General features: G+C 42.3%; 1 protein-coding gene across 1 annotated transcript in view; it reads right to left on the bottom strand.

Moving 5' to 3' along the window:
- Positions 1-17,676: 17,676 nt before the first annotated feature.
- The window catches only part of Phf6 (PHD finger protein 6), a 38,188-nt gene continuing 33,737 nt past the window's right edge, over positions 17,677-22,127 (bottom strand). The window contains exons 10-11 of the mRNA XM_040744628.1: positions 21,044-21,170; positions 17,677-20,722 (exon numbers count right to left, since the gene is read on the bottom strand). Of these exons, the coding sequence (XP_040600562.1) occupies positions 21,044-21,170 (127 nt within the window). The 3' untranslated portion in view covers positions 17,677-20,722. The remainder of the gene's footprint in view (positions 20,723-21,043; positions 21,171-22,127) is intronic.

Here is a 22,127-nt window from a genome sequence, read left to right as displayed (position 1 = left end):
ATGTTAGATACAGACAGAGCAGGTGATATGTATTCTCTCTCTGTGTGTCTCTCTGTCTCTCTATCTCTTTGTCTCTCTCTTTCTCTCTCTCTCTCTCTCTCTCACACACACACACACACACATACACACACACACACACAATCAACAACAATTTGTGAAAAAGAAGCCATGATTTTGAAGGAGAGTGGGGGAGTATATGGGAGGGTTTGGAGGAAGAAATAAAGACTATAAAAAAATAAGATTGAACCGGGCGTTGGTGGCACACGCCTTTAATCCCAGCACTCGGGAGGCAGAGGCAGGCGGTCTACAGAGGGAGTTCCAGGACAGCCTCCAAAACAATACAGAGAAACCCTGTCTTGAAAAAAACCAAACAAAAAAAAAAAATAAGATTGAGCCGGGCGTTGGTGGCGCACGCCTTTAATCCCAGAACTCGGAAGGCAGAGGCAGGCGGATCTCTGTGAGTCGAGGCCAGCCTGGTCTACAAAGCGAGTTCAAGGACAGCCTCCAAAACAATACAGAGAAACCCTATCTTGGAGAAAAGAAAGAAAGAAAGAAAGAAAGAAAGAAAGAAAGAAAGAAAGAAAGAAAGAAAGAAAGAAAGAAAAAAAGAAGATTGTCATGACTTTCTGGGATGCTGAACACATGGTCATGCTAGGGGAATACTGTGACCAGAGAAAGCATGATCATTCCATGGCCCAACCCATACGCCACCCTATTTCTCATCCATCTGGATTTTTACCTGCATCTTTTGTAATAGCCTTTGGACTATACTGCTAAGTGTGTTTCCCTGAACTATGTGAACTGTCATAGCAATAGCTGAATCGGAGGAGGGTATCGTGAGAACATCTGCTTAATTGCTGGTTGGTCAGAAGTACAGGTCACAGCCTGGGACTTGGAATTGGCACCTGAAGTGGGAAGGAGTCTTGGAAGGCAGAGCTCTCAACCTGTATGTAGGCTTTGATGCTATCACCAACCAGTAGTTACTGACATTATCTCTACCCACTGAGACCCGAGAGGCCAGTTGCTTTTTCCAGATACAGGACATCCAGATGCTATCTTTTGCAGACTCTCTAGGTGTGCGGGAATCTCCCCCAATCTGGCCACAAAAGCATGCTATGCAATGTGGAGAACACAGACTATGGGGCTGGAGAGATTGCTCACTGGTTAAGAACACTGGCTGCTCTTACACGGGACCTAGGTTTGATTCCCAACATGTATATTGTGGCTCAGAATCATCTGTAACTTCAGTTCCAGGGGATCCAATGCCCTCTTCTGACCTCCAAGAGCACATAATGAACATGTTACACAGACAAACATACAGATAAAACACCCATATACATTTTTAAACATATATTTTTGAAAGAGTGTAGACTACGATAAACACCAATCATGGTATCTCATGCTCCTCTTATCTTTGCAGCTATCCTTATTACTATTACCAAAAGTGTTGTTCTTTTGTTTAAATTACAGACGCGATGAAACACAAACCAAGAGATTCATTAACCAGAGATTCATTAACCATGTGGAGTGTATTGAAGGAGAAGGGAAGAAGAGAGGGCAGAAGCGGAGAAGAGGAGCAGAGAAAGGACAGCGAGAGGAGAGAGAGGACAGAGAGAGAGAGAGAGAGAGAGAGAGAGAGAGAGAGAGAGAGAGAGAGAGAGAGAGAGAGAGAGGGAGGGAGAGAGAGGGAGAGAGAGGGAGGGAGAGAGAGAGAGAGAGTGAGGTGACGGGAGAGAGCAAGCGTTCAAGACCGAGACCAGTCTGGTCTACAAGAGCTAGTTCCAGGACTGTCTCAAAAGCCACAAAGAAACCCTGTCTTGAAAAACAAATAAGCAAACAAAAGCAAACAAAATTGTAGAACCAATGTGATAGCTCAGTTGGTAAATGTACATGCCACACAAGTCTAAGGATCTAATTTCTTTTCTTTTTCTTTCTTTCTTTTTTCTTTGGTTTTCAAGACAGAGTTTCTCTGTATTGTTTTGGAGGCTGTCCTGGAACTCACTCTGTAGACCAGGCTGGCCTCGAACTCACAGAGATCCGCCTGCCTCTGCCTCCGGAGTGCTGGGTTTAAAGACATGCGCCACCAATGCCCGGCTTGAGGATCTAATTTCAATGCCCAGGATCCATAGTAAAAAGAGAGAACTAGCTCCTAAAAGGTGTTCTCTGACTTCCATAGGTGTCATGGCATACACAGGCACACATGCACACTCACACACAGAAACACACACACACACACAGTCATAATAATAAATACATTTCATTTAGATTCAGTTATTTATTTATGAGTGTTTTACCTACATGTATGTCTATTTACCATGTACATGCCTATAGATGGTTGTGAGCCATGATGTGGATGCTAGGAACTGAACCTGGGTCCTTTATAAGGACAGTAAAGATACTATCCTATATCTCCAGTGCCATGAATACAAATTTTTTTTAATTAAACAAGTACAAATTTGGTTCCTTGTTAGGGCCCATAGGAGTGACTCTGTTCCATATTGAGTTAAGGTCAGAGAGTTCAAAACTATCCTTGCTCTTTCAAGGTTAAAGGTCTAAGACCTAAAGGTGTGGCTACTAAGAATTTTGGGCCTAAGGTGTGGTCACTGGATGTCTTGCCTAGATAAACAGAATACTTGATCTAAAATGTGGGTACTAGATGTCTTAATTCTCAAGGTCAGCTAACAAGACTTTTGATTTAAGGTGTGGTTACTAGATTTTTTTTATCCTCAAGAGTAAATAACAGGAGGTTTGATCTAAGGTGTGGTTACCAGATGCTTTGAGTATTAAGGAAGTAATTATGTTTGTTTGCTCCTTGTATCACTGGTAATGAGGTTCTTTTGACTCCCTTCCTTTTGGCTGGGGTAGATAAAATCTTTGAGCTACAAACTTAGGGTGGATCCCAGTATTCAATGGATGCCCTCCCAACTCTATCTTCTGTTTCTAGCCTGTTTCTTTCCTCAATCCACATCTCCCTTTTCAGGTATGAGTCAGACTAGTCAGCTGGACCCAACAGTTCGTCAGTTTGTTACAGGAGATTGGAATGCCTCTATAGCATTCAGTCATACATACCAAAAGAAAAAGAGAACTGGTAAAGGAAAAACGTTTATTTATAGTTTGGGCAGTACTGACAACAATTGTATGGAAGAGATGAAAACAGTCAAGAAATACACACGTGTAGACTGAGCTGTGAGACAAGTCATCATCAGAACACCGGGGGACTTTTTATAAAAGGTGGCACTAGGAAAGAGGAGCCTCCATTCCCAGCAGGAGACTCCAGGGAAAATTCACTTTTGGCAGCATTTCAAGTGTTGTTAGTGGTTCTACACTGAACTGTGCATGTGCAGAACATTTCTATCATTGTGTAGTATTTTTGGTTATTACATAGTTTTTATATTAGTTCACTTGTTTCACATAAGGTCTGACTAGGTTATACAGGCTAGACTCAAACTCACAATCCTCCTGCATCAGCTTCTGGAGTGCTGGGATTACAGGTATGCACCACCACACTTGGCTATATTAAATTTTGTTCAACCTGGGCTAGAGAGTGGGTCTTCTAGAAGGAATGACAGAACAGACTTGCTGGAGGAAGGTAGTGGAAACAGCCTTCTCAGGGTAAGTTGACACTGCTATCAGTTGCATAAAACTGACAAGATGATTTCAGGGCCTCAGGACTAGGGATTTCCAGGACTATATTAGCTCAGAGGCAGGTGGCTTCATGAAGGCAGACTGCAATGTATATAAAAAACAAAATACAAACCAATAAAATGGACTAGAAGAATCTAGTGCATATTTCTTTGATAATCTTAATGGAAATTTTTTTCAAGTGGGGATAGACAAGCTATTTTTTCCCTCCAACCCTGAGTTTAATATTATCTGTCAAGGTTATTATTGCTCACATTTCACTTTCATACTGTTGGGGATGAGGGCAGAATGTTGTACGTGCCACAGAAGCTTTCTACTCATGAGCTACAGCCCTAGTCTCTCAATACCATTGTGATGACCACATTCTCTCAAAAAATCATCCCCAATGGACCACTCACCTAAACTGAAATCTCTAAACCAAAGCATTACTTGCCCCTTGGTTGGTATGTTATTAGTTACCTGACTTGTGGGTGGGTGCTCTTAAAGAAAACTTTCTTGTTTCATTTCATTTTTGTGTCAGGCTCTTGTGCAGTTCAGGATAGCCTAAAACCCAAGATCCCTTTGTCTTTGGTTCCTCAATGCCAGGATTACTGACAACATGTGCACCCATGCACATATTAAAAATTATTATTTTCGGTTTGCTTTTCACTTGTGAAAAGTAATTTTAAATACATGCATTATGTGTGTGCACATGTATGTTCGGGTACATGTGTGCCATGGCCTGCTTATGGAAGTCAGAACAAGTTGCAGGAGCTGCTTCCTTCCTTCCACATGGCTCCGAAACTCAAGTTGTGAGGCTTGACAGCAGGCAGCTTTACTCTCTGCACTGTGTTGCTGGCCCCAAAAGTAATGAATGTTTTGGAAAACAACCTCACTGTAGTCCAGGAGGGTTTGGAACTGAGCAGCTTGCTAAGGCTGGCCTCGACCTTGTGATAATACTTCTGCCTTAGGCTTCTCAAGTGCTGGCATTACAGATGCGGTTCACTGTTGTAATTCGCTCTGCATTGCTACGATAAAATACTTTGGCCTTCACTCCCATGCTACAATTGAGGGAAGTCAGAGCAGGAATTTAAGGGAGGGACCTGCTCATTGGCTTGCTGTCTTTTAGTTTTTTGTTTGTTTTTAGAAAGCTACTATTTTTTCTTTTGGAATTTTATTTATTTTTTAAATCCAGAATGCCTGGGTGTTGGTGGCGCACGCCTTTAATCCCAGCACTCGGGAGGCAGAGGCAGGCGGATCTCTGTGAGTTCAAGGCCAGCCTGGTCTACACAGCGAGTTCCAGGACAGCCTCCAAATCAATACAGAGAAACTATGTCTGGAAAAAACAAAAAAAATCTAGAATGAGAGCCGGGCGTTGGTGGTGCACACCTTTAATCCCAGCACTTGGGAGGCAGAGGCAGGCGGATCTCTGTGAGTTCAAGGCCAGCCTGGTCTACACAGCGAGTTCCAGGACAGCCTCCAAATCAATACAGAGAAACTATGTCTGGAAAAAACAAAAAAAATCTAGAATGAGAGCCGGGCGTTGGTGGTGCACGCCTTTAATCCCAGCACTTGGGAGGCAGAGGCAGGCGGATCTCTGTGAGTTCAAGGCCAGCCTGGTCTACACAGCGAGTTCCAGGACAGCCTCCAAATCAATACAGAGAAACTATGTCTGGAAAAACCAAAAAAATCCAGAATGAGAGCCGGGCGTTGGTGGTGCACACCTTTAATCCCAGCACTTGGGAGGCAGAGGCAGGCGGATCTCTGTGAGTTTGAGGCCAGCCTGGTCTACAAAGTGAGTTCCAGGACACCTCCAAAGGCACAGAGAAACCCTGTCTCGAAAAACCAAAAAAAAAATCCAGAATGAATGAAAAGAACAATTATCAAGGATACAGGTGCCAGATACAGACCAACCAAGATGGTAGCTAGAAAAATATGTCTTAGGACCAAGAGAGACTTCATCACTCTCCTGTCTCTTTAAAGCTACTATCTTATTTGAAACTTTGGTTTTTAAATGTGCAGGAATGTTTTGCCTGCATGTATGTCTGTATACCACATGTCCATGGAAGCCTGATGAGGGTATTGGACCCTCTGGAAGTGGAGCTGCCATGTGCTGGAATTAAAACCCGTATCCTCTGGAAATGCAGCCCGTAGGCTTAACCACTCAGTCACTTATCCATTCCCAATGCTAGCCATAGAAACCACAGAATGCTCCCTCCCAACACCAACCAATGAGAAAATGCTACCAGCAAGTAACAGACAAAGCCATAGAACCACCAATGCTCCCATCTGTAGCCAACCAATCCAAAGTGTTAATAAATCAGTTGCCCTGACTCTAGGAAATTCCCCTAATTGTTCCGCAAATGTCAACTAATCGGGATCCAACCCATACCTGCTGATGTAATTTTGCTTTTTTTCCCCTTTAAAACCTAGCAGTAGACAGGGAACTCCACCCTCTCTGGAGTTTGCTAGTCCCAACGGTAGGATTAAACAGTAAAGTCTTGTGTTTGTAGTTTGGCGAGTCTGTCTCCTTGGTGGTCTCTGGGGTCTTTGAGACTTGGGCACAACAGGAACCTGTCCTGGAACTAGCTCTTGTACACCAGGTTGTCCTCAAACTCACAGAGATCCACCTGCCTCTGCCTCCTGCGTGCTGGGATTGAACAGCATTACAGACATGCACCACCACCACCTGTTTTCTTTTTTCTTTTCTTTTTTTCAAACAGGGTCTCTCTGTATTGTTTTGGAGCCTGTCCTGGAACTCGCTCTGTAGACCAGGCTGGCCTGGAACTCACAGAGATCCTCGTGCCTCTGCCTCCTGAGTACTGGGATTAAAGGCATGTGCCACCAACGCCCGGCTCAGATATGTGTTTTCTAAGGACAATATTCTTTCATAAATTTTTCTACACCCCACTCCTTGTGTGGATGTGTGTGTGTGTGTGTGTGTGTGTGTGTGTGTGTGTGTAAGAGAGCATGCACCTTTAATCCCAGCACTTGGAAGGCAGAGGAATCTCTGTCAGTTCAAGGTCAGCCTGGTCTACAGAGCTATTCCCCAGACAGCCAGAGATAGACAGAGAAATCTGCCTCAAAAACATCAACAAAAAAGAGACAGAGAGCAAGAACACGAGAGAGAGAGAGAGAGAGAGAGAGAGAGAGAGAGAGAGAGAGAGAGAGAGAGAGAGAGAGAGAGAGAGAGAGAGCACCACAATACATGTGTGGAGGTCAGAGGACAACTACTGTGTCAGCTTTCTCCTTCCACTGGGTTTTAAGAATCAAACTCAGGCCAGGCATCGGTGGTGTTGGTGGTGCACGCTTTTAATCCCAGCTCGGGGGGGGGGGGCAGAGGCAGGCGGATCTCTGAGTTTGAAATCAGCCTGGTCTACAGAGTGAGTTCCAGGACGGGCTCCAAAGGTACACAGAGAAACCCTGTCTCAAAAAACAAAACAAAACAAAACAAAACAAAACAAAAAAAATCAAACTCGGGTAGTTAGGCTTGTCAGCAAGCCCCTTTACCTGCTGAACAATCTCGATAACCCAAATATTTTTAATTTTTGCAGTTGTAATCCCCATATTTTAAAATTTGTAGTGCTAAAGATGGAACGTAGGGCATTTCCATGCTAGGCAAGAGTTCTAGTACTGAGCTACATCTCCAGACCAATGATATTCTCTTACATATTCTCTCAATGACTCCAATTGAGATGATACAATATTTATAATATGCAGTCCACATTTACCTTCAGCCTATACTTCCTTAAAATGCGTTTATAGTGAACAGGTTATTTTTAAATTGGGGTGTACTTCAGGATTGAGCATTTCTTTTAGTTATCATGCCCCTTTAGTCACCATTTATTTAGCCTTCCTTTGTCAAGACTTTTCTGAGGTGTTCAGGCTAGTGACTATATAGAATAACTTTTAGTTTGGGGTCTCTGCTATTTCCTTGTTATTTGATAAGGTCTGCTTGAAATAGTGAAATAGCAACAATGAAATCTGAAAAGTATTCAAATGTTTCGTGATACAAATTGTGATTTAGTCACAAAATAGAAGTTTTAGGCAGCAGTTAGAATATGAGTATATTGCCGGGTGTTGGTGGAGCACGCCTTTAATCCCAGCACTTGGGAGGCAGAGGCAGGCGGATCTCTGTGAGTTCGGGGCCAGTCTGGTCTACAAAGCGAATTCCAGGACAGCCTCCAAAGGCACAGAGAAACCCTGTCTCGAAAAACCAAAAAAAAAAAAAAAAAGAATATGAGTATATTTTCTGACCTAGGAAATTATTTGTGATTTCTTTTTTCTCAATACATGTTTTTATCTAAATTAGAAACATGCATGTTTCACATGTCAATCCCAGCTCCCTCTCCCACCCTCCTCCCTTGTCCCTCCACCAGCCCCCCAGTCCCCCACCCAATCCCCACATCATTCCCAGGGAGGGTGAGGCCCTCCTTGGGGGGATCTCCAGAGTCTGTCATTTCATCCAGGGCAGGACTTAGGCCCTCCCCCATGTGTCCAGGCTGAGAGAGCATCTCTCCATGTGGAATGGGCTCCCCAAGTTCATTCGTACACCAAGGGTAAATAAACACTGATCTACTACCCAAGGCCCCAGAGATTTCTGAGGCCTCCTCACTGACACTACATTCATGGAGTCTGGATGGATGAGTCCCCTGTTGGCCTCTCAGCCATCAGTCTGGGGTCCAAGAGCTCCCCTTTTTTAAGGTCAGCTGTCTTTGTGGGTTTCACCATCATGGTCTTGACCCCTTTGCTCATCACTCCTCCATCTCTGTCACTGGGTCCCAGGAGTTCAGTTCAGTGTTTAGCTGTGGGTATTTGTCTCTGCTTCCATCAGTCACTAGATGAAGTTTCTAGGTTTCCTCACTGGCACCCACATTTATATTTGTGATTTCTAAGTAAAAAAAAATACTTAATAGGTATAAGAGACCATTTGTATAAAGTTGTAGACTTAGCTGGCCTGTAACTCACTATGTAGACCTTGAACTCACAGAGATTCAGGAGGCTGTGAGCAGGGGAAACATAATACTATCAAGATTCTAATTAGCAACATTTAAATTCAGTCACAGGCCTTTTGAACCATAAAGCCATATTTTTTTACCCTACTGTTATTGTTTCTTTGCCAGGTTATTGTCTGGGTCTTTCCTTTATGGGATGGAGGAAGAAGAGGAGGTGGTATTTGGTTGCTAAGGGGTATACCACAGGCGGTTCTCTGTTTTGTTTGACAGGCTTGGATTATATAATCCTTTTATCCCAGTATATGACTGTTCCAATAATGCACATGACTTTAATCATATGCACACCCAATTATGCATAGGTACAGGCTGGTAAAACAGTGTTTTTCCCTAAGCACTCTAGGACAGTTTACCTAACTTTGCATGTGTCTCAAAAATAGTTCAGACCAGCCCTCTGCCTATCAATCTCACATAAACCAGAGAACATGCTTGCATAGAAACTGACCACAAGAGGGCTATGTTAGAAGAGAAACTTACTCCATCGTTTGGAGTATGGTGTACCTGCAGCTTGATGAAGGTGGGTATCTTAGGTTGCCAGGCGCATTGTTAATGGAGGGGTACATGTATAGGCCGAGTCAAGTGGAGCCTTGGGTCGATAAGTTATCTCTATGCTTGCCTATCTCACAAAGGCTTTGATTTTGGTGTTTGCTTCCTTTTGAGTCAGAGTTTCACACTGCAGCCCAGAATGGGCTGGAATGAGCTATGTAGACCAGGCTGACCTCAGACTCAGGGCAATCCTCCTTTCTCAGTCTCTTAAGTGTTGGGATTGTGGGTAGGAGCCACCTCACCAGGCGTGTGCTTCAAGTTCTGAGCTGTCTTTACCATGCAGCATTTTCACAAGCAAATCACTTAAAAGCCAAACAAACGAACCTCCATTTCTCCTGACACACCTTGCTTCAGCTTCCATTACTCTCATTTCTCTGCTGTCCTCAGTGCCTACAGTTTGCCCACCCTTTATCAGGTCAGAACTGCCTTTCCTTTGCCAACGAAGCACTGGCTTTGGGGTGGGTTCCTATTAAATCTCTGCCAGCAAGTAAGAGTCTGTGTAGAGTCCCGGGCTTGTCAATCTTGGTCCTAGCATCTAACATAGACTTCTATTAGCAAAAGCACATTAGCTGAGGACCCTGTGACATTATTTGAAGTATTGGGAATATAATTTAGAGGCAATACGTGAATTAGAAAGGGTCACTGGCTTTTGCAACAGGCACTGCAAACTTTGCTGGAGTGGGTAAGAGTAAAAGGAAGAACGTGAACAGGTGAATTGTGAGTGAGCTTTAGAGAGAACCACATAGAGAGAGAGTGGGCACAAATGGGCATGTAGTATATAGGAGTAGAAGAAAACTGGGGGACGTGGAAGTGAGGTCGGCCCCATCACAAAGTAACAACTTTCACTTGAGTTCATGGAGAGCCCCCACCAAAGGACTAACATCTAATAAACATGGACAAACTAGAAGGGAGGAAACTCTGCAAATGGTTTAAAGAAAATGGACCAGGAGGTGGTGGCGCACGCCTTTAATCCCAGCAGAGACTGGTGGCAGAGACAGGTGGATCTCTGTGAGTTCAAGGTCAGCCTGGTCTACAGACCAAGTTCCAGCACAACCAGGACTGTTACACAGAGAAACCCTGTCTTGAAAAACAATGGAATGGACAGTAGGTGTCAGCAGTAAGAACAGAGAGGGTGTGACTGGTGAAATGGCCCAGTCAGTCAAGGTGTTTGTCACCAAGCTGATGAACTGAATTCTAGTCCCAGGATCCCATGTTTGAAGAAGAGAACCGACTCCTGAAAGTTGTCTTTTGACCTCTGTACACATGACACAGCACATACTGCTTGGCGGCCTAGCAGTCTTGTAGAAGCTTGTTCACCAGGTAATGCTATTAGGAAGCTGTGGAGCCTTTGGGAAGTGTGGTTATTGGAGTGTGTCAGTGGATGAGATTGTGGTGCTGGTCTTGTCGGTATTGCTTCCTGGATGAGAGGATCAGTTCTACGAAGCAGTCCTGTGTGCTCCTGTCCGGGAAGGTCTCATTAGAGACCCAAAGGAATGGGCCACTTATCTTGCCCTGGGTCTTCCAAATCTGAGAGCACAAGTAACTCCTTTTGCTTTGTGTGTGTTGGGGGGAGGAGTACACGCATGAACACATGTTTATGTGTGTGCATGTGCACATGGAATCCAGGGGTCAATGTTTGCTGCATTCCTCTAGCATTTTGCAGCTTGTTTCTTGAGACAGGGTCTCTTGCTGAACCTGGAACTTCCCAATTTAACCAGACTTCCTGGCCAGTGAGCCCTACAGATGCTCCTGTCTTGCTTCCCTCGAGCTGAGATTATAAGCACAAATCGAGGCCAGCCTGGTCTACAGAGCGAGTTCCAGGTCAGCCTTCAAAACAATATAGAGAAACCCTGTTTCAAAAAACAACAAAAAAGTGTGTACTATCATGCCCAGCTAAGTAGTGTCTTAAGACTAAACAACACACCAGGGGACATTGGGATATTAGGTTAGGCATAAGGGAAAGTCAGAAAAGGAGTGGAATGCTCTTAAAGGAATAAAAATCAAAGTGAAAGTTTCCAGGAAAGACTCATATAAATGAATAAAGGAGGACTCACCCTCCTACCTACCTCTTCCTAAGGGAGAAATGAAATCTGTTGAGTCTTCTTCCTAAGCAACATGCTTTTAAAATAAGATTTAGTTTTATTTTATGCGTGCACATGCCTGCTTTGTCTGTATGTCACCATGTGTGTGTGGGTGCCCGCAGTGGTCAGCAGAGTGGGGACAGCTCCTCTGGAACCCATAGCAGGTGGTTCTGAGCTGCCTGATGTGACATTCGGAACTGAACCCAGGTCCTCTATAAGAATACCAAGTGTTTTTTAACATCTCTCCAGCCTCTAGCATCCTGTTTTGTTTAAAAAAACAACGACTTTAGTTCCAGGACAGCCAGGAACAAACTGAGTAACCCTGTCTCAAAAGAACAATAAATAAATAATAAAGCACTCTGTGTCAGCTTGGCATCTCTATCACAGTCACAGAGCTGTAGCAGAGGATAGCCTTGAACTTATGATCCTCCTGCATATACCTCCTCAGGGCTGAGATTAGAGGACGCAGTATTATGCCTGGTTTACTAAGTGCTGGGAATGAAACCCGAGACGTTATGCATGTATTCTACCTATCGAGCTGTATCGTGATCAGCTGTAAGCACAGACTTTGTTCACTATTTTATCCTTACACCTCCAACATTCTGGCTAGCTCTCCCAAGTCATCAGGGTATATAGAATGGGCTGAAATGCTTACCAACAATTATTTTAAGACAAGCCTACAAAGAACGTTGTACTTAAAAATAACATTAAGACTAGTATAGGGAGGCACACCTTTAATCTCAGCAGAAGCAAGCAGATCCCTATGAGTTTAAGGCCAAGCATGGTCTACATAGCAAGTTACTGGACAGCCATGACTACATAGTGAGACACCGTCTCAAAAAAAAAGCCGGGCGTTGGTGGCGCATGCCTTTAATCCCAGCACTCGGGAGGCAGAGGCAGGCGGATCTCTGTGAGTTCGAGACCAGCCTGGACTACCAAGCGAATTCCAGGACAGCCTCTAAAGCCACAGAGAAACCCTGTCTCGAAAAACCAAAAAAAAAAAAAATTCCAGCGTTGAAGGCCTGGGGGATGGCTCAGTGGATAATTCACTTGCATACAAGCACAAGAACCAAAGGTTAAGCCTGGTGGTGGTGCACACCTTTAATTCCAGCACGCAGGAGGCAGAGGCAGAGGGGCAGAGGGGCAGAGAGGCAGAGGGGCAGAGGAGCAGAGGCAGAGAGGCAGAGGGGCAGAGAGGCAGAGGGGCAGAGGGGCAGAGGCAGAGAGGCAGAGGGGCAGAGAGGCAGAGGCAGAGGGGCAGAGGGGCAGAGGGGCAGAGGGGCAGAGGGGCAGAGGGGCAGAGGGGCAGAGAGGCAGAGGCAGAGGGGCAGAGGCAGAGGGGCAGAGGGGCAGAGAGGCAGAGGCAGAGGGGCAGAGGGGCAGAGGCAATGGATTATTCCTTCCAGGTGCTACTAAATCAATATTAAATACAGAACATAAGCCGATTGGCCTTAAGGATCAGGAACATTTGAAAATAAGCCCTTGTATTCAGTTGCCTAGCTTACCTCGGAAAGGTAAATGGCTGCAGGCCCAACTACTGACGTTCTAAGTTACATAAAGTGCTCTCATTAATTCACCTTATTTTGTTGCCCCATACTTATTTAATAAACTGATAAAGATCAACTAAATGGAAACATGATCAAAGGCTGGGTTACTAATAAAACATCAAATCTTATTTTTATAATACTTTAACATTTGAAAAAAATTGAAATGTTTTACTAATGTTATAGTACCAAAGAGCATAAAATATAATTTGGAGAATTGAAAAAAATTCTGTGTTGATTCACCCTTGACTGTATTCATTTAGATACTTTCATGCTGGCTAGCTAGCATAATGAGTCCATGTTTGTTTAGATGTTTTAACTAATAATTTCTTTCCAGACATGTAGACATTGCTAAATTGAAATTTCTTGAAACTGCTACATGAAGAATCATTTTCAGCAAATGAAACAAAAGCTCATTTTCTGGTTAGTCTTAGACTGTATTATGCAAAGCCAAAACAAGCAGCTGAAAAGTTACAAGTTCAAATTTTGCTTTCCTTTTCCATAAAATGGACCAGCTGGTAGACATAGTCATAACTGTGGGATAAGAGCCATCAAACAACAGGAAAAAGGCTATGGGAGTTCTTTAATAAATGACTATGGCCTTTTCAAGCCCATGAAATGGAAGCAATCTGACCTTGAGTGGAGAAGCAGGCCTAACTGGACACTAGGCAGTGATGCAAAATCTGTTACTCTTCAGACATCAAGCAAAAGGGAAATGACCCACCACATGAAACACTGTGTGTTAGGGTTGGGCAGGGGGAGTGAGGACAAGGTCTCACAGTAGCCCAGGCTGGTCTTGAACAAGCTATATAGCTGAGGATGAATTTGAACTCCTGATTCTCCTTGGTTTAGCCTCCCAAATGCTGGAATTTAAATGAAAAACAGTACCAGGTTTCCCAAAGACTATTCATATATAACCAAGATATAGTCTCTTTGGACTTCATGGCAAAATCCAAAACCCACATAATGCATTTTTGAAAAAAGAACTATAATACACTCCCCCACTTAATTTTAGCATCCCCCCTTTTTTTGCTTTTTGAGATAGGGTTTCTCTGTATAACAGCCCTGGCTGTCCTGGAACTTGTTCTGTAGACCAGGCTGGCCTCTAGCTCACTGAGATCCTCCTGCCTCTGCCTCCCAAGTGCTGGGATTAAAGGCGTGCGTGTGTCTGTTTTTTTTAAGCATGTTTTCCTGGTTAATCACCACTATGCATACATGGAGAATTTACTCCACTTAAAGGCTATAGATTACTTTGTTTTCCATTTTTAATTTCGTGTGTGCACGCGTGCATGTGTTTGTGGGTGCCTGCAGAGGCCAGAAGAGTCCATCAGAGCTGGATTTACAGAACTGTGTGAGTCATATGATGTGGAATTCTCAGAACTGATCCCAGTCCCTCTGCAAGCTATCTCTCCAGACCCTAGATAACTTTTTAAAAATTATGTATCTCTCTGTATGTGCATGTGGGTGTAAGTCCCCGAGGTCACCAGAAGAGGAGTGGAATTCCTTGGAGATGAGACTTAACAGGTGGTTGTCTGCTGCCTAACATGGGCTCTAGGACCTGAACCTGGTCCTCTGTAAGGGTAGCAAGCATTAAAGCATTAAGTCCTGAGCCATCTCTCCAGCCCTACAGATAATTTCTATAAAATATTTATTTCTGCCCTGGTGGCACACACCTTTAATCCCAGCACCCAGCAGGCAGGTGGATCACTGCTGCGTTTGAGGCCAACATGGTTTACAGAGTGAGTTCCAGGACAGCCAGGACTCTTACACAAAGAAACCCTGTCTTGAAAAACAAACAAAAAAGATTTTTATTGTTGGTTGTTCTTATTACTCTTTTTTCATTTGGGGATCTACCACTCAGCTCCCAAATAAATGCACAGGTGTCTTATTCTTACTTAAGAATGCCCAGTCTTAGCTTGGCCTATTTCTTTTTCTTTAAGATTTATTTCTTATGTATAGTGTTCTGTCTGCATGTATCCCTGCAGGCCAGAATAGGGCACCAGATTGCATTACAGATGGTTGTGAGCCACCATGTGGTTGCTGGGAATTGAACTTAGGACCTCTGGAAGAACAGTCAGTGCTCTTACCTCTGAGCCATCTCTTCAGCCCATGCTTGGCTTATTTCTTGTCAGCTTTTCTTATCTTGCCCACCTTTTGCTTCTGGGCTTTTACCCTTTTTTATTTCTGTATATCTTTTCTTTCCTTCTTAATTTTCCCATATTTGCCTTATTTATTCTGTCTGCCAGTCCTGCCTATTCCTCTCCTGCCTAGCTATTGACTGTTCAGCTCTTTATTAGACCAATCAGGTGTTTGAGACAGGCGAAGTAACACAGCTTCAGAGTCAAACAAATGCAACACATCTTCAAATAATATTCCACAAGATTTCTATTTTAGTTATATGTATATTTGTATATCTATATGTGGGTATGTGTGCATGAGTACAGGTGCCCAAAGACCCCAGAAGATTGGATCTCCTAGAACTAGAATTAAGCCAGGCGTTGGTGGTGCACACCTTTAATCCCAGCACTCGGGAGAAACCCTGTCTCAAAAAAACAAAACAAAACAACAACAAAAAAACTAGAATTAGAGGTGGTTGAGTTACTCAATGTATAAATTCAACTGCTGAGCCATCTCTCCAGCCCCTAGATTACCATAAGTGGTTTTGATTTCTAAAACACACAGAAGCACTTCACCCTTCTGTACAGATCACTTCATAGAAGCCCAAAGAGAATATCTTGAAACACAGCATCCACATTACAACACTATTTTGGCACTGTTTTTAAAAGATTATGTATAGTGTTGTCTGCATGTATCCCTGCAGGCCAGAAGAGGGCAGCAGATATCATTTTATGAGCTATCACGTGGTTGCTGGGAATTAAACTCAGGACCTCTGGAAGACCAGCTAGTGTTCTTAACCACTGAGCCATCTCCCCAGCCCCATTCCTAACACTCTTAATATCTAGTAAGAGATCTTGTTTCCAAGATTACCCACCACACCAGTTCTTTCCTTCAAAACAGGTTCTAATAGGCTCCTTAAACAGTTCTTTTGTTTTCACATCACTTTATTCAAGTATTATCATTCATATAATGCACCTTGTTAGGTCCTTGTCCATCTGTCTTTTATTTTCCCTATCTCCCCACTAACATCATAAAAGAAACAGCCAGATAAATGCAAAAGCATAAGTTGGAAATTCATGATCTGTCCTCTTTTCTGAGACAAAGTCTTGGGTAGCCCAGGTTAGGCTTGAACTCGCTAGGTAGATGAGGGTGGTCTTAAATTCCTGATTCCCCAAGTGCTGAAATTACAGGTGTGCACTACTGTTTATTTTTGACTCTCCCTCTGTACAGGTGGCACATCTCACTATGTAGCTTGGCAGACCAGGTTGGCCTTGAACTCAGAGGTCCACATGTCTCTGCCTCAAAACTGCTGGGATCAAAGTTGTGTACCACCATTCCTGGCTATCTGCTGTCTTTTCAAAACATGTTAGGTCTGACTGGCTTCACCACGCTGACCACATGGACAACATGTCTCCCATAGTAACATTTTCAAATGGTTACTTCAGAGTTTCCATCTTCTAGGCTGGGCATTGGTGGCACACGCCTTTATTCCCAGCACTCCGGAGGCGGAGGCAGAGGCAGGCGGATCTCTGTGAGTTCGAGGCCAACCTGATCTAAATAAAATCAACCATATAATTTTTCTTTAATGTCCACTTGAATTCTCATCCAAACAAGGCAAAGCTAGTTGATACATAAACCAGCACTTTGCCTTCATAACCGAACACGTGCGCGTGCGCGCGCACACACACACCCCACCCTTTTTCAAAAAGTTGGATCTGGTAGACCTGGTAGGTAAACTAAGCATGGCTGTGCACATCTGTAACACTAGCTACTTGAGAGGTGGAGCTAGAAGAATCAGGAGACCAGGGTCATCTTTAACAACAAAGCCTGTGTATATGATACCTTATCTTCAAATAAATACATACACTGGTCATTGAACTTTCCTAGGAAATAGTAGTAGGGATTTGCTATGACCTTTAGCAGCTGCTAGGTACTGAAGATGGAAACAACAACCAAGCTACCAATAGTTGTAATAGCAAGGAAAACCATATTACTCTTCATTTCCATTTTTTGTGACAGTCATTTAGATGAGACTTAATCATGGGTTTAAACACATGCATACACATGTGCCAGGCAGCAGTAGGTAGCATTTGTAGGAAAGCATACAATTTTATGTTCCAGCCACCCCTCCATAAGATTACAGTGTTGGAAACTATGTATGGGAAACATACAGTCCATGAGTCAACCCTTGAATTCTGACCTGGGTAGGATCAAGCTCAGCACATGAGGTAAGTTCCAGTAGCAAACAGGTAGAATGACTGAATGATGTGTTACAGGTCTAATAATCAGTACTAGGTGTTCAGATGTGTTCATTTATGGAGTTACATACTGACTTGGTGGCAGCAGACTTGATTTAAGCATTGGGGATCTGAACCATGTATTAGAAGGACTAGGACAATGCAACTCCATTGTCTTTAAAAGGTGCTGCCCCTCTCCATGATGACATCTTTATATTGTGAAACTCTGAACTGATCACATTCATTTTTTTTGTTTAACCACACTCCTGCCTTTTGAAGTATGTACTTTGTTTTGTCATACCAGGGGACTGAACTCAGGGCCAAGCGTATGCTAGTCAGTCCCTACCACTGAGCTACCTCCCTAGCCCTTCTCCTTTATTTGTTTATCTTCAAGTCATTAGACATACCGGATATTTATTCATATTTCACCTTGAAGTAAAGCAAGAGTGAAAGTAACAGAGCACTACTATTACCAAGCAACCCTGGATACAGGTTTCTACAAAAAGACACACAGATCTGAAATTCAAAACTCATTTATTGAACGAATAGTATATGCAAGAATACCAATAAAAGGAAACTAATACTACAAACTACAATTTTGAAAGTAAAGCCAATATAACAGGAACAAAATATACATAACACGTGAGGAATGTTTGATTTTTGACCCATGACGCATTCCTTGTCTTTACAATGAACTTAGATGTCTGTTAAAACAAAACTGTGCCTTGGTCTAACTTCAGTGACTCTTCAAAAAGCAACAGCAGTCTACACCACTTCTGCTTTGAGATATTCGAGAATCACACATTTGTTCAAGTACATAGATTCGATTCAATAGCACATCTCTAGATCATGTTACTCTGTTAGTATCTTGAGTAGTGTATACCGAACAAGTACCACCTCAGGTTGGAGACTGCTGATCCCGGAAATGAAATTTACTTCAGGTGTGGGTTTTTAAACAATGAGATGAAAGTAAAACTCCCCCCTCCCCCCAGGAATTTATTAAAGTATAGAAACGCAAGTCTACCCTTCTACTCTAAAGAACATTTCCTACTAACATTTCTGGTAAGGCAATAAATGCTCCAGAATAATCTTCAATATACGCTTGCAAAGATTACACGTTTTAATATTAATAATGAAAAAAGAATAAAACAAAGAAAAACGAGAAAAAAGACACATCAAAAATTCAGGCTAAAATACGCATTAGACAGCAATGGCAGTATTTTTGGGATTGATGTAAATGCCATATATTTACCAAAGAATGTCATGCTTATTAAAACTACAGTTAAGGACTTAAGAGATGTACAGTAAATACACTGCTGAGGTCCATTTATCTAAATAGTAATACCACAATGTAATTGCTAGCCAGGTGATGAAGATGCTACTTGGGAACATAAGTACTGTACAATTTTTACATTGTAAGGCACTTTTACTCAGCATAGAAGGAAAACAGGAACAAAGAATCAAAATATTGGAAGTTGACACCCAAACATGAGTTTTAAATGTGACTTCAGTTTTAAATGAAGGTTATTTAGCCAATCACACCACAGTGAGAAAAACAGGTAGTCAGCCACCTATGTAACCAACCAAAAGGTAAAGTGCTTTTCTGGTTGCTAGTGGCAGAGAAAGGGCTGAAGAAACTTATACAAAGTCAAACAGTTACTACATATCAAATCCATCAGCTGACAGCTAGAGTATTTGAAGTCCTGTATATAATTATTGACTGGCCAGAATTACCCCTGGCACCTTCCATTTTTCTTTAAAAAATCATTACAGTAGTTGTCCAAAAATGAAGGAGCTCTATTTCTCCATGGGCAAGTTCTATGGCACACAATGTAAAAATTACCTAGACACAGTGATTTAAAGATTTAAAAAATAATGTTTTCAAGCTGTTGTAAGGAAATAAAGTACAGATCCTTTGGAAAAAGTCACATCGATTGGTAAACAAACTGAGATCTGTCCTTGCACTTCAAGTCATGATGAACCTTGAAAGTAATCACATACACATCATGGCATATTAAGAGCGAAAGGAGAAGACGTACAAGGCAATCCACTACTAAAGCTAGTTTCCTTCTAAAGTTAACAATAAAACATGGTTAAAATAAAGCAAGCATTGAGTCCCTTGATTTAAGGAAATGTGTAAATACACACTTCAACAAACATGATCTTAAGGGACTAGCAGTTTAAAAATTCAGTCAATAAGCACAGTGTAATTTTCCACCTGTTACATTTAAAAATGCTGTTCAACCAGCTGCAGAATAGATCAATGTATAGTCAAGTTAGTATGTTGTTTCTTATTTGCAAATCTGGTTCATTGTGGTAGGTTAACTAATTAATTCAGAACTCAGAATCCCTACCTTTCATACTGAGGTGCTATGGTAATATTAGGCAGACCACAACTAGTTTTTTGGTTTTGCCATAAAGAAATATATAAATGTGCTTCAGCAGGTAAGTGGAAGAGTGCCACTAGCAAGAGACGCCAGTGGAGATTCTTTCTAGAAATCTGGTGATTAAGAAAACCCTTCCGAGCCCTAGAAGAAAGCAGGGCACAAACGCCTATTCAATATGTAAGCAAACCGATGGCTGAAAGCATTAAATAAAGTTTCTGAAATAGTGGTCACAAAATCAAAAATAAATATTGTTCTACTCGCAGATGGTTTTTTCTTTTCTCTCTTTTTGCTCTGTTAGCACATAATATCTCCTGATACACTAATATCTCCTGATATTGTGTGAAGCATTCCACACAACAGGGCACTTGAGAGGAACTGGCTTCAGACGTGATGTTCAAAGTCCTTAGCACACTGGTAACCTCTTTAACCTCAAAGAGGTTCAGTCTGCTGCTGGCAGACATTATTTGGATCTTGATAGGATTCCATTATTTTGCCAGAAGCTCTCTGGGCAGCACAGAAAGGTGTACTGTCAAGAGAATTTGGGCAGATGCACTAGAGCTCAGAGCTTCTCATCACCAGTTGCCCAGAGTCCATGCTGGCCAGCGAGAACAACTCTAAAAAGGACCATAGGAAGGCTTCAGCATGGTTCCCAGAAGAAACGTTTAACATGTGCTGTCAAAGTCAAGACAAAAATAAGGTTCTTTCCATTTGTAGTTTCCATTGCTTGAGTGTGGAAAAAAAAAGTTCACAAGTTACCAGGTACTGCCACCGGAGGCGTGTTTGCATCTTGAAGTACAACTTGCTTCCGGTTTCCTTTGAGCATGGATCCACTACAAACTTAAACACTCTAAATAGTAGAACTCTGTTCAGTCCAGAAATACAGTTTACTTTATTCAAGGTCTGCTTTAACTGCTGACAGTACACACAGGGTTAATAGTGTTTCCATTGCTTCCCAGAAACTGCAGACTACAGCTACGTAATATCAAGAATGTCAAATTGGGCCGTCTAGTGAAGGTCAGATAACAAACAAGGTGTTTTTAGGCAGTTCCATGAAGAATCTAAGAGTCGGGCAGTAAAAAGTTACAAACCCTTTAATATTTTAGAAAAGAGTGAAAAAAGCATAGGAGTTACAGATGTCTTATTCTCAGTTTTCTAACTCTCTCCTGTGCCACGAACCTGTTTAAAAGATGATAAAACATGTAAAAGATGGTGTTTAAGGTGATAAAGTCAACATAACATTATTGAGGAATAGGGATATCTTATTGATTTCACACTCTGACTGTATTTACTGATAAAGTAGATAGGTTGTTTTTACAGTTCTAAAACTGACCAGCTAAAGAAAAAAATACAACTGTGCAGTCTATCCAGTCCTATTTACTGGCACCATACTCGAAACTCAATACAACAGGATTAAAATTCGTGGTGCACGCACGTCATCGTTCTGTTTCAGTGCGCATGGTATTCAGACAACAGAGAGCATCAAATCTACTTCCATACCTAGTTTCCATTAAGCTGCTGCTGGGTTAGTTGCTGATCAATCGCTACTCTTCCCCGGCTTTTACTTTCTCGTTCCTCATCTTCTTCATCTCGCTCATCATTTCCGCTATGATTTTTACAATAGAGTCTACAATGATGAAAGACAAACATCTCAAAATTCTCGGTCTAATGTTGATGAGAATATAATTCAATCGTCATTAGCAGAGGCTGGTTCCCTTATAAAATATGGGTTCCCTCATTCCCACTTAGCATTATGAGATACCCCACCAGGTAAAGGTACCTGATCATGAGTCCACACCGTGGACAAAGACAATGGCCTCCCAAAAGTTGTTCTCAGATCTGCATGTGTACACCATGCCACAATGTGTCCCCCAACAAAGAAACACATGCAACAAATTTCTTTTAAAAACCACTTTTATAGACAGGAGGGCTATTCAAGTTCAAGGCCAGCCTGGGTTCCAGAGTGACACCCTGTCTTAAAACAATCCAAAACAAAATTCAAAAATTAACTTTTGGGTAAACAAATGAACTAACTAAATACAAGTTTATTTCATTTACATAGTTTACAATCACATCTTGAGTAACAGTTTTAAAAATATTTATTGTATTTTTCTTTGTGTGTATGTGCACCCAGAAGCCAGAAAATGACACTGGATTCCCTCCCTGAAAGAGCAAAATGTGCTCTTAACTACTGAGTCATCTTTCTGGTCAAAGAATGTATTAAAGGCGCTTACACTGGGTGTTGGTGGCGCACATGTTTAATCCCAGCAATTGGGAGGCAGAGGCAGGTGGATCTCTGTGAGTTTGAAGAGCAAGTTCCAGAACAGCCTCCAAAACAATGCAGAGAAACCCTGTCTCGGAAAAGAAAAAAAAAAAAGATGCTTGCCACCAACTCTAATGGCCTGTGCTTAATTCCAGGACTCACATGGCGAAAGAACACAAATGAACAAACAAATGAACACACACACACACACACACACACACACACACACACACACAGAGAGAGAGACAGACAGACAGATAGAGATCTATTCTCTATTATACAGTTACTTTCTGCTTGTATTTCATGACAGTCTCCCTTAAG

The sequence above is a fragment of the Mesocricetus auratus genome, unplaced genomic scaffold, assembly GCF_017639785.1.
Source record: "Mesocricetus auratus isolate SY011 unplaced genomic scaffold, BCM_Maur_2.0 Super-Scaffold_100003, whole genome shotgun sequence".
Taxonomy (NCBI): domain Eukaryota; kingdom Metazoa; phylum Chordata; class Mammalia; order Rodentia; family Cricetidae; genus Mesocricetus; species Mesocricetus auratus.
Note: the sequence above shows the minus strand (reverse complement) of the source record. Positions and strands in the feature narration are given on the sequence as shown.